This window comes from Battus philenor, unplaced genomic scaffold (assembly GCF_028537555.1).
Source record: "Battus philenor isolate CCGP_79_NKW_IND1 unplaced genomic scaffold, ilBatPhil1.0.hap1 SCAF_4, whole genome shotgun sequence".
NCBI lineage: Eukaryota > Metazoa > Arthropoda > Insecta > Lepidoptera > Papilionidae > Battus > Battus philenor.
Window position 1 is genome coordinate 6,226,352 of NW_027181704.1, and position 12,108 is coordinate 6,238,459.

Here is a 12,108-nt window from a genome sequence, read left to right on the forward strand (position 1 = left end):
GACGAATTAGTTGTGCCTTCACCTGTGATAACATAATCATATTATCAGGAAGTGAATGCGTACAAATTTCAGCCAATTTAGAAAAGTAAAGAAATAGTAGATCCAATACTGTTTTTAGTTTAAAGGTTATCTGTCAAAAAATTACAAATTGTCTTTACATATCTTACGTCTAACTTAAAAAAAGACAAGTAGATAATATGTATTTTTCACTTTATTCCATCAACTCATCACAAAAACGTTCAAAAAAGATCTCACGTATTTTACATTTACTTGCACGATTTGTAGTGACGTATTTCAGCGTCTTTAAAAGAATAGAAATTTTCTGAAAAAAATACAAATGCAATAAAGTTAGTATTTTTAATTACATATTACAATCACGTCCATGTACATGGCGGATAGAAGAATGACAAGGTTTTCGGGAGACGCTGGATGTAATCGACTTCAAACGGGTCCAACTGGAAATCCATGAAGGAGCTTACGTCTAGCATTAGAAGTTTTACGGCTAAAATAATAACAATGATTATTCCTCACGACCTTCTTTATTGTGTTATGTATTGGGTAAAGAGTTTCTTTCCGAGAACATATTATAGTTTTACATAATCGTACTATGAGGAATAATTTTAAAGAGAACACTTCTTTCTCGTTATTTTTTTCTTTTAAAATTATAATTTGATTTGTTTTCCGTGAGTCGCGTACTATGGAGCAATGGTAGTACTGTGGTAGAGGACTGAGACTTGCGATCCTAGGTCGCGGGTTCGATTCCCGGGATGCAATCTTATATAATTCACATTTAGCGCATTAATTATATAGGATTGCCACAGGTCACAAGTTTCCAAAGATGGGTAGCAGCGCCTTCTTTTTAACATAATATCACCACGCTAGAATCATATATCCCGCCATAAGATAACTATCTTTGGGGGAGGCCTATGCCTTGCCGTGTACTCTACAACTAAGTAGATGCTCATTTCAAGCCAGAGTCCGTAAAAAAGTAACTTACCAAACAAACAAACAAACAAATTCCTGCTTTTCTGGTTACCAAATGGCTTAAAAGAAAGAAATCCTAATCATAAGCATATTAGGTCTGGGAAAAAGTCTTTTTGCAAATAGTATGAATAAAGATAATCTCTTGGACGTTTTGTATCTGGCTGGTTTAGGTGACATTAAAAAGTTACTTAAAAATGTAACGAGTTAGTGAGATTTGTTTCATTTGTTTTTTTATTGTCATAATGAGTGAATCCAATAAAAATTTTTGGCCCATAACAAAATCTGACAAAATTTTACTTCAAAAAACAAGACAACGGCATCATGTTACTGTAAGATGGCAAAAAAGTCTAGGAACAAAATGTTGTTTACAATATATTTAAATGAAAATAAATTTAATATGTATCGAATTTTCATATAAAATGAGAAGGAGCTTTTTACTCAATGTATTTTTTTTTATATAAGAAATTACTTAAAACAGTCACCTTTCCCGCTTTATGCCGCCAGCAGCTAGCTCGTGCTCGAGCGCTGCTATTTTCTCCTCGTGACGAGTGCGCTGAGCCTGAGCTCGTCTTTGTTGCTCCTCTAAAGCCAACACGATTTTTTCTAATCGATGAATTTGTTGCTGTTTATTTTCTAACGTCGAAAATAATTCTTGAATTTCTTCGGCCTTTGCAGCTATTTGTTTATTCACCTTTAATAAAAATATTGTACATGTAATTCCAACGGAAATTAATGTTAAAAAAATTGATTATTTCGTAATAAACATTTTTTTTCAAGTATTTAAATTAATTTGACATGATTTTCCAAAAGAATTGTGAAATGTAAAAGGAACAAAAATGAAAAAAACGCGCATCTCACTTCATCTACAATTTTCATTCGACGGTCAAGATCTTCCTGCAGCGTAGATAATTCACGACTTTGCTCAGTCTCTTTGTTCTTGAGCATGTTGATCAACTCCTCACGCACCTGCATAATTTCTTCATAAAATTCCCCAAATTCATCAGTAAAAGCAACAATTTTTCATACCAAAATTTAGTTTATTTACTTATGGATTAAAATAAGTAATTGTAAATACATGTTCATTACAATAGTAAAATATTCAGATGGTGAAAATGTAAACATTTTTATGGGTAGTTTATCCCGTATATCCAATATCCGATATCCGTATATCCAACAAGAAAACATGCCACCACGACCTTCACTATTAAAATGCTGTTGAATTATAAAATTATATTCACTAAAAACTTCATATTTTAACGGCCGCTTGCTATCCCGCGAGTCCCGACCGACGCCATTATAATTGTCTTGTTGACAGATGACGGATTTCGAGCAACGGCTGAAGTGCAAAAGGATAGCTAGCTTATGCGTCCCGCAACTGTGGGAACTTTCTATAATAATATCCCAGCTAGTGATTTAAAACTCATGTAACTGACAAATATTAGTTGAAAACATGGCGTTCCGTATGGAACAGGCATACGGTTTACTTCACACAACAATCTTTCATTTACTTTAGGTATAGAGAACCTTATCAAGTGGCACCTACAATATCTCCACCCGTAGATACTACACATAGTTAGACTCTAGTTATAAAGCGAAATGCTATAATTGCTACGTCTGAACGGGTAAATTGATGCAAAATAAGAGATAAGAACAGTAAATTATGTTTCAACAGATTATTTTTGGCACTACTGGTATTTAAATGATATCAAGTCAACCCTTCATTCATTTCGATCCAACAAACACAAAAAATAAACAGAAATTTTATCTAGTATTAATTAATGAAGAAGGACCTTGATGAGTCTTGCCTGGGCACGTGATGTCTTATCCTGTTGTTCTAGCTGCTGGTCTTTTTGCATCAGCATCTCTGTTAACTCCTCATTTTTGTGTGCTGTTTCTAATAGACTCATTCTTAGGTTCATTATCTAGAATATGGTTAACGAGATGTAAATCCATATTTAAGGTGAAAATTTTGACAGAATAATTAGCACAGTTAGAAATAACATCTCCATGGGATAAAAGTTAGTGTAAGGATTTGCCTGAACAAGATCGAACGTGGACTACATTACTACATCAGTCGCTTTGAATGACTCCCAAGTTTTGGTGCTATATCCTAGTCGATGAACGTACTCAACCCATCCCTGCTTGTACAGGGTCCAAAGGTCTACTCCATCATAAAAATGGTAACTTCAGAGTGATAGCTAAGTAATCTAAAGCTCGTTTACCTTGCAATCCTGAACTGTACGAAGTAAAAATACAGTTTCTCGTGCTTATTGAGGAAGACAACTAAATGGAACTTTAGTTTCGCAGGCTGTCTCGCAAGATTGAAAGCCAACGCGAGTTGAATTGCAACACTCAATTCAGTCAACAGTGATAATAAAATCTCTACGCGTAAGAACATTGTATATTACATTACCTCTTGTTGTAATTCTTGGTAAGTTGCATTACTGCAGGATTCTTGACAATTAAGCGACTCTGGAGTGAATGCCCGTAAATCTCTTACATATTGTTCATATTGTAAAACTTTTTGTTCACTATAAATAATATAATAACAATTAAAAAAAACAATATTTTCTTTTTTACATTTATATCTACTTTAATTTATTGATAATTTGTTGATTTTACTTTAATTTAATGCTTTTAGTTAGTTCTCTGATTTGTATTTGCATCTTGCTCATTATTTCCTCTTTACTCAAAAGTTCAGCCGCTAGCTTTTGTTGCATTCCCATTTTATTTTCAGCTTCCTGCAAAAATATAGAAACGTATATCGCGTTGTTAGATGTATATCATTTTAATGCAATTTTCACCTTTATATAAATATTAAAAGAACGAGTCTGGTATATACGACTGAAAAGAAAAAAAATATTTTAAGTACAAACACAAAATAAGCTACCTTTCATAAATGTGGCAATAAATCAGACGGGGAAAAAAAAACTAATTAAAAATTATCTGATGATCTCAATAATTAAAATATTTATTATATTTTATATAACATTTAAGTTGTATTTCGTACATTATAATCTTATTAAACAAGATATTTATTTATGATTTTATATTCCTTGCAGACATAGAAAGATTGTTTTGGGTAATTTTTTTACAAAATAAGTAACTATTTCTAAAATTTTGTTGATTAGATTGAGATTTTGTTGTTACCGAAACATCTTTGACTGATAACCGTTAGTTTAAAATAAAACATAGTTTTTGAATTTTTGAATAGAATTGAAAAATTGTCATGAAAAATTAAAAAAAAAGTTCTTGTATTGTAATAATAATCAATTTTGACCCAATGTCGGAGGATACACGGATATTATATCATTTCTAGACAAATTGTCTACTAAAAATGTATTATTTTTATAACACTCTTTAATGGACATGGTTTCAACTCTATGCTTATTAATATTGAAAAAATCACAGTGATTTTGGCGAGCGTTTCCAAAAAGCGAACTTTTTCGCGCTTGCATGCAATCATCTCCTCTTCCGCTATTCGCAAAGTGTCCTTAGTAGCGAGTAGTTCAGCTCTCAATTCTAATTCTTGTTCAGTTGGAAGATCTGAAAAAGATATTTTAAGAACATTTGTAATAATATAAATAGCGCAGGGAAGTCGCTGTACGCGGGCAGCGCAAGGTCGATTATAGTGGTGATCTTTTGGAGGAGGTTTATGCCTTGCAGAGGGAGTCTAACGGCTGACACGATGATGATGATAAAGAGATTTTAAAAGGTCAAAAAAATTTAACTGATTTAAACAAAAGATATTTCATGTAAAAATAAAAACTTCTATATATAACCATCTACTAAGGAATTATTATACGATACGAAGTCCACAAAAGTTTAGCAATTATCTAATGTATCGCTGGCAAAGTTAATTTTAAATAAACTTGAATTTACAGCTAGAGAATGCATGTGAGGCTTATGTCTGCTATAATACAATATAAAAGCTTAAAATAAATACCAGAGTTCTGTTTATTGTTTTCCAGTTCAGCTATATGCATTTTTAATTCATCAATTGTGTTCATACTTTCCCTATAAGAATCTTCCAACATTATCTTCATTTCCATTTCCTCGTGTTTTGTGTTCCTCTCTACTTCTAAGGCTGATCGGAGTTCTTTAATTTGATTGTTTAAGTCTTGTACTATAGTTTTACTCTCCATGGCATTTCTTTCCAGTTGTTCTTTTAGTTGAGCTAACCTAAAATTCAAGGATAAATAGTTAATATGGAACTTACTAAAAAAATGACTACTCTTGAAAGTTTTAGTTCTGGAAAAGATAATGAATCCTGAAAAATTCCTAATACCCACTCAGTCTGTAATATGTCACGTTGTTGAGCTATTTGGTTGTTAGTCATCTCACCGGTTTTTAAAGATTCTTTCAACTTTCGTGCTCGTGCTTCCAATTGTACTTCTTTTTGACGACTCTAAAAAAAATGTCAATTATTATCTTATTTATTGGTGTAACAAAGATACCTTAAAAATTATATATTTTCACCTGGTCTTCGAGCGACTTAACAGTCATTGTAAGACTGGCTATACTTGCTTCTGCTTCTCGTAACTGTCGATCCATTTTACCAACTCTTACTTTAGTTTGTCGTAATTGTGTCTCAGTCGTTGTCAACTTGTCTTTAATTGTCGCTTTGGAAGCACGTTCCTCTTCTAGCTCACGGCGAGTGTCCTGTACATTGCGGTAATTTCTTCATAAAATATCTAATTATTCCTATTATTGTAGAGGAAAAATACTAATGGTCACTTGAATATTTTATAATGTAGCATCATTTCATCTCAGGAGGAGAACTCAATAGTACCTTCTTTCGACATGATATGGGGTAGTTCATCCGTATTTAAAAACATTAATACGTCTTTATAAATATGAATAGCGATATTTTTTACTGGCTTAAATATTTTTTGAATTCCTAGGGTTTACCGTTAAATTAGTAACTTTACCATATTTAGTATCAGAAAAAAATACCTCAAGCGCTTTAGCCACGTCTGATTCCGCTGCATTTAAAGCCTTTAATTCCGTAGTCATGTCTATGTGCAATGCTATATCTTGTCTCAGGCGTGCTACCTCTTTTACTAGAGATTCTCCAACTGTTAATAATACCCCTCGCTCGTGGCATGCTTGTCTGAAAAAGTGATTGAAATTTTTTATTGGTTTATAATTACATTTTATATAAGATGTAAACAGTAACTATGAACACATTTTGACAATATCGAATTATATTTTTATAGCAGTTTTTCTCTTTCTCGAGAAATGAACATTATTATACTACTAATTACTAAAGTTTTAAACATTTGATACAGGAGGCTTTCAACCGATCTTAATGGAATACTATAGGAGAGGCATATGTCCAGCAGCGGATGTACTATGGCAGAAATAATAATGACGAAAGTTTTTAATAAAATTTTGTAATGTTCTTAATGATGTAATAGCATTAATTTGGAAACAAAAAGTTCCCAAATATGGGATACATATCCCAAATATAATATTCGAATGCCAGAAACTACTTCCAAACAGAAGTAAAAAAGTAACCATAAGAAATAGAAGTATTGACCAATTTAAAGTATTTTACTGACGATCTAAAGTAGTAATGATAAAAAAAATTGTAAGACTACTTTAGAAGCTGCGTCATTCCATGTAAACATTCATCCGCTAAAGTTTTGAGTTCCCGAAGCATGTCGCAGAGTTCAAGGCCTTGTTTGTTATAGATTGTTATACGGCTCAAATCCTCTTCGTTTATTGCCTCTTGCTGTTGAATTATAATGTTTTAATACAATTAATTTATTTTTTAAAATTATATTCCATAACAAATAAACTGATTTAGGAATACAAGAAAAGAAATTTGGTGATATTTTGCTAAAAGTGATTTTTAGATCTATGATGAAAATACATTTTTATAGTGTTCTTCGCTAATCTTTATTATGATAGTTTACTAATTTTAGCAAAATAAGATTGGATTGGAGTGATGATAAATTATGAGCATACAAACTGTTAATTTAATACAGTGTACATAATTTAAGTGTGACAATATACGAAAGCAAAAAAAATTACGTTTGCTATTATTTCTTTAACCCAATCTATAACTTCTTGACGTGCAGTGAATGCTTGCAAACATAAATCTGCAAAATTTCCCGGCAAATTCAACACTTTTGTATCCCATTCTGACAAAGTTTCATCACCTGGTAACAAGACAAAAGATGCCATAAAAGTCAGTCTAAATCTATACTAGAGGCAGTTAATTTAAATTATTTTGACTAAATAAATGTAAATAAAAATATTACCGATTGGTCTTATTGTTCTAATTATTTCTCCTGCTCCTTCTGCACTAGGATCATTATTATGACATAACTGAGACACTTCGTCAGCTGTCCAATCAGCTACGTTATACATCACTAACTCCTGATTATTGAATCCTTCACCTTCACCATATTTCCCCTCTTTGACCATACGTTCCCACAAAACTTGAAGATTATTGTATATTTTCAATAGATCTTGCTGTAAATTTTAAATGTTATTTTATTACGAATATTTTATTATTCTTTTACGTTTAAATAAGTCTCAAGTGAGGGCGAACTGAAAAATTTGTTGGCCACAGGTCAAACGATGACATACATAATCAAGGATGCAGCAAGCAGCTGTATACTTGCAGCGCATAACCGTTTATTGGCAGGTATTATGATGATAAGATCCATAAATTTTAATACCTGTTTTAAATCTAACTCTTTTTTCATTTGATGAAACTCCTTTTGTTTAGTCGTAAATTGTGCAGAAACATCGTCGGGCTCGCTGTTAGCACTTGTTTGGTTTACTATTAATTGATCGTTGTTAGGTTGCGGCTGTGTCCGTACACCAGATTTCGTAGGAGACGTCTTAGGTCGTGGGAGAGATGACTGTGTCGGTTTATTTGGGCGGCTGCTAGTTGTCACGGGTCTCGATGACGGTTTAACAGGAGTCACCGGACGGCTCTGCGCTTTGGGCGATCGTGACGGATTAAGTTGTGCACTTTTTGGAGTTTGCGGGCGACTGCTCACGCTGTATTTGTGTGAAGATTCCGTTTCCGTCTTGTCATTGTCTAAAACTACGAAATAAATATACTTAATCACTTTATCAACGAATAGATTTCTAATAAAGGGAGTTTCTTACCTGATGCCCGATTTATTTCGACGTCATCAATGATTTTAATTTCTTCAATGGCTAGAATAATGTTAAAAATAATTAAAAAAAATTTACTAAAAGCACTATACTCCACATAGAATCATTAAGTCATGAGAGGATTGCCAATTGCAAATTATCAAATTTGAATAGAATCTGACTGAATTTCATTAAAATGGAATACTTCAACTCGAAAGCTACGAGGGTTTCAAACGCGTCCTGATCTGTGATCGGTTTTTTTGTGGTCACTTTTACAATATCCCCAATACAGAAGTAGAGCCGTTAATTCCCGAGCTTAATAATAACTAAAACGGATATTATGAAACCAAGAAATGTTTAACAGGCCTAAGTTTATTTTTTATAAATGTCTCTAGATTTATATAACCGATAACAGGTCGAACTCGATAAAACATTAATTAACTCAATTAAAATTACTTATGTCGTCGACACAAGTGTCTTGTCCATCCACAGATTCTGCACCAAAATAATTCATTTCATCTATATTCGCTTCTTTATTGTCATTTTTGCACTCTTCTTTCGATTCATTATTCTCTTGTTGTGGAGGCTGATTATCCTGTCAGAAAACACGTTTTGCATAATTAAAAACTAGCTGTTATATAGTATCCGCTTAAAATACTTTCAAAGATGCTTTGGTTTTGAAAACGGTTTTCTAAATATGATATATTTTACGTGAATATTGGCCGTACCACAATAACTTATATATTTTGGATAAATTTATAATTAATTCTTCAATGATATTGGGTAACAGGTGCAAATAATATTAACGAACTGTTCCGTGACACATTTTATAATCGTGTAATCAATGTGAAAGACTTGTATATACTTTTGTTTATTACATAAGTTAAACTGGTTACGTTTAGTAATATGTTTTGCATAGTACAACGCAAGACAGGTTCAGCCGAAAGATAACTGGTGTAACAAACACTATTATACATACTAGCGATGTTCATTATAGACAAAACACTTTTTTACATGGGGATTAGTAATATTTTTAACGAGTTAGTTTTTGAAAACGCTTTTATTACAATGTTATCATTACGTTATTTTAGCATTTTAAAAACAATTGATTTTTGAATATGATACACATTAATTTTAAGAAAATGAGCTGTACATTCAATTGCTTTAAAGCTATTTCACTTATAGCCAATCACCCTGTATATACCATGTGTACAAATTATGTAAGAGAACAAAAGCTTTTAAAGTAATGATCTGTATTCCAGAAACAAATTAGCATCTTTATTATACTTCATTTAAAATTTTAGTTTTCTTTGTTGTAACATTTACAGTCGCATAATAGTCTGTAATAAAATCGCGTTGACATTTTGGCCGTTTTTAGTTACTCAAGGGATATTTTTTGTAAATTATGGAAATGTACCTTTTGTTCAATTATCAATTCAGGTTGTTGGGGATCGTGTGGTACTCCACCTCCTGGACTACACTCAGACTGCAAACGCACCAAACAATTACACTTTAAGTTGTATTAACGTGTAAACGTTTAAAAAGTATGTATTTCAAAACATTAATTTCTATATCACATTTATAATATATACTCATGAACTTAGAGTTCATTAGGTTTTCTTCTATTACTCTAGAAAAGACATACATTTTTATAAATAGTAATTGATAAAAAATCATTTGTTTAATACAGATATTTGAATTAAATGGATTAGTAGAATTGGTAGAAAAAGATTGGTGCTATTAGATTTTTTTGTAAGAAATATTCTCGGTGTTGATAGACGCGCAAAGCCCATTTCTTTGTATAGTAAGTATTAAATTATGTGAACACGACAACGCAATCTTGTGTCGGATATTTTATTGGATAGCATTGCATTGCCAATCCTACCTGATCGTATCATCGTACATTTGTTATTTATTCATACCAAATAGGTACATCAAGAGCAAAACCTAAAATAAATACACATTTGTATCGTATATTATTGAATTAAATAAAGCCTATTATAGACGTACACAGCCCTGGCCATAATTATGCTAGTTTATATCTGAGCTTTAAGAAATAAATAACAGAATTAATCGGCTGTCTAAATAATCTGTCTAAGTAATTCTAAGTAAGTAGTAAGTCTAAGTAATAGACACGAACGATCTATGTTAAATTAATTATGAGTAATTTTGTACTTTCGTTACATTGATGTTTTAGAATAAAAATATTTGGTATTATAAAATGTTTTAAAAATCCAATCTGAACTGAGCAATATTTAATCTCTCTTCACCTTGAAATTTTCAATAGTTTTTAAAAACTTATCACTTCATTAATGTATTAATGAATTGAAAACTTCTTTTAAATCCATCTTACTATGCAGTTTGTGAAATTATATTGATGTTTGTATTTAAATTTTCGTGAAGTGAAATTAAATTTGTTAAACGAAGGTCTCTGTGTAAGATAGAGCCCACGCAACAGAAGGGCGTTACCCGTAACTGGTCGCTAAACTATTCGTACACTTCGACATTGTTGTGTTCCGATTAGTATCATGCATTGTAAATTTTGTATATGACTTTTGGTTTGAACATTTATTCATACTTATTACCCACATAGGATTATTTCAAGGGGTACGTCATGAAAAGTATTCCAGAAGAGTCCAATTCGAAAGAGACTAAAATTAGATTGCACTTAAATAAACTACGACTGTTCCAAACACCCTCTGATCTGGTAAGAAACCACAAACTCCAACAAGTTTTTTTTTTCCACTTTTACAACATCGTTATTCCGTAATTAATTCGGAGCTACATCGGTATATAACACTATAAACATTTTCTTAGAAGTCTTAATTTCATGAACTTCTTGAATTTATTGAGCGGTAATTTAAAGATTTTGCAAGAAACGTTTTGTAATACCGCACACAGTTATGTTACTAACAAACGTATTACGTTTAGCAAATATTACGAAATACCTTGGGGGGCGAAGAGGATGCTTTTGACTTAAGGGGCGGACTTCTGTTGTTAGCATTGCGCGCTGCACGTGCCATTGAGGCTGCTGTGGCACGAGGCGCAAAACGAGGTGTTGATCCATCTGAACGACAGCAAAGTTAAAAAATAAAAAAAATTACTCCACTATTCCAACCTTTGGCATATAATTGTATTGCAAATACTTACGAAGTTTGTCCTTTTGTAATTTAGCCGCACTGGTCATAATTGTCTGAATTAATTTAATGTCAAGAAAATGTACAAGAACAAATTTAGTTATTTCAACAATCTATTCAATTTTGATGTTATGACATATTAATGTTATTTTTGAAATATTAGAAAATAGTTCCAAATTCAAAAATTTTTTTTTTGCATTTTACACTATAGCGATAAACTTAATGGCCCTCTTTTAAATTAATATTATTTTATTTTTTTGTTTAGCTAAATTCTTCTATTACCATAAATAGAAAATTAATAAATAATCTTAATTCAAAGTCTTCAGTCAAATTATAGTTTTCAACTAAAATTGTTAATGTGTTTCATGTTTTAAAGAAATCTGCCGTCATTTTCAATAGATATATCTATTAAACAGCTAAATCTACAATCAATTTTATTATTATATATATTATTCACATATGATGTTCGAAAATAAAGGAAAATTATTTGAAATTTAATACCAAATATTATAACGTTCTTTTTAATAAAGTCACACATTTATTTATTGAAATATTTACAAAGAACATAGCCGATGTTGGCAAAAAAATATTGTTTGTGTGATCATTTTTAGTTAAATTTTAATTACTTATTTATTTTAAATTTAACGAGGATAGAGGCACTACTTTGTATGTAAACATCAACATTCTGGACTGGCCATAACGATCTTTATTTTAATCTATCTCTGTTGACATATCGTAATATTCTTTTTGGTGTTCTCGTAAATTAAATTTCTGTAAATGAATTTTTACTTAGGCGTTACTTTTAATTATACGCCATTGAATTAATACTTTGCGAAAAATTCATTGTGTTACGATAATGTAAAAGAGT

At 31.4% G+C, this 12,108-nt stretch overlaps 1 protein-coding gene across 1 annotated transcript; it reads right to left on the reverse strand.

The window, feature by feature from the left end:
- Positions 1-1,462: 1,462 nt before the first annotated feature.
- On the reverse strand, positions 1,463-6,000 carry LOC137928951 (paramyosin-like). Its single transcript, XM_068771959.1, has 10 exons — positions 5,941-6,000; positions 5,464-5,646; positions 5,277-5,392; positions 4,931-5,166; positions 4,427-4,530; positions 3,607-3,725; positions 3,398-3,515; positions 2,790-2,906; positions 1,843-1,950; positions 1,463-1,675 (listed from the first exon to the last, which is right to left on the reverse strand). Exons 1-10 carry the CDS (start codon positions 5,998-6,000, stop codon positions 1,463-1,465), a joined length of 1,374 nt encoding a protein of 457 aa, XP_068628060.1.
- Between the last annotated feature and the right edge of the window lie 6,108 nt (positions 6,001-12,108).

Coding starts and splice junctions, on each gene's coding strand:
- LOC137928951 (XM_068771959.1), bottom strand. CDS start 6,000: ATGACTACGGAATTAAAGGCTTTAAATGCAGCGGAATCAGACGTGGCT. Junction 5,167..5,276: donor CGTGACATATTACAGACTGA/GTGGGTATTAGG, acceptor CTTGAATTTTAG/GTTAGCTCAACTAAAAGAAC. Junction 3,726..4,426: donor TTGCATGCAAGCGCGAAAAA/GTTCGCTTTTTG, acceptor ATATTTTTGCAG/GAAGCTGAAAATAAAATGGG.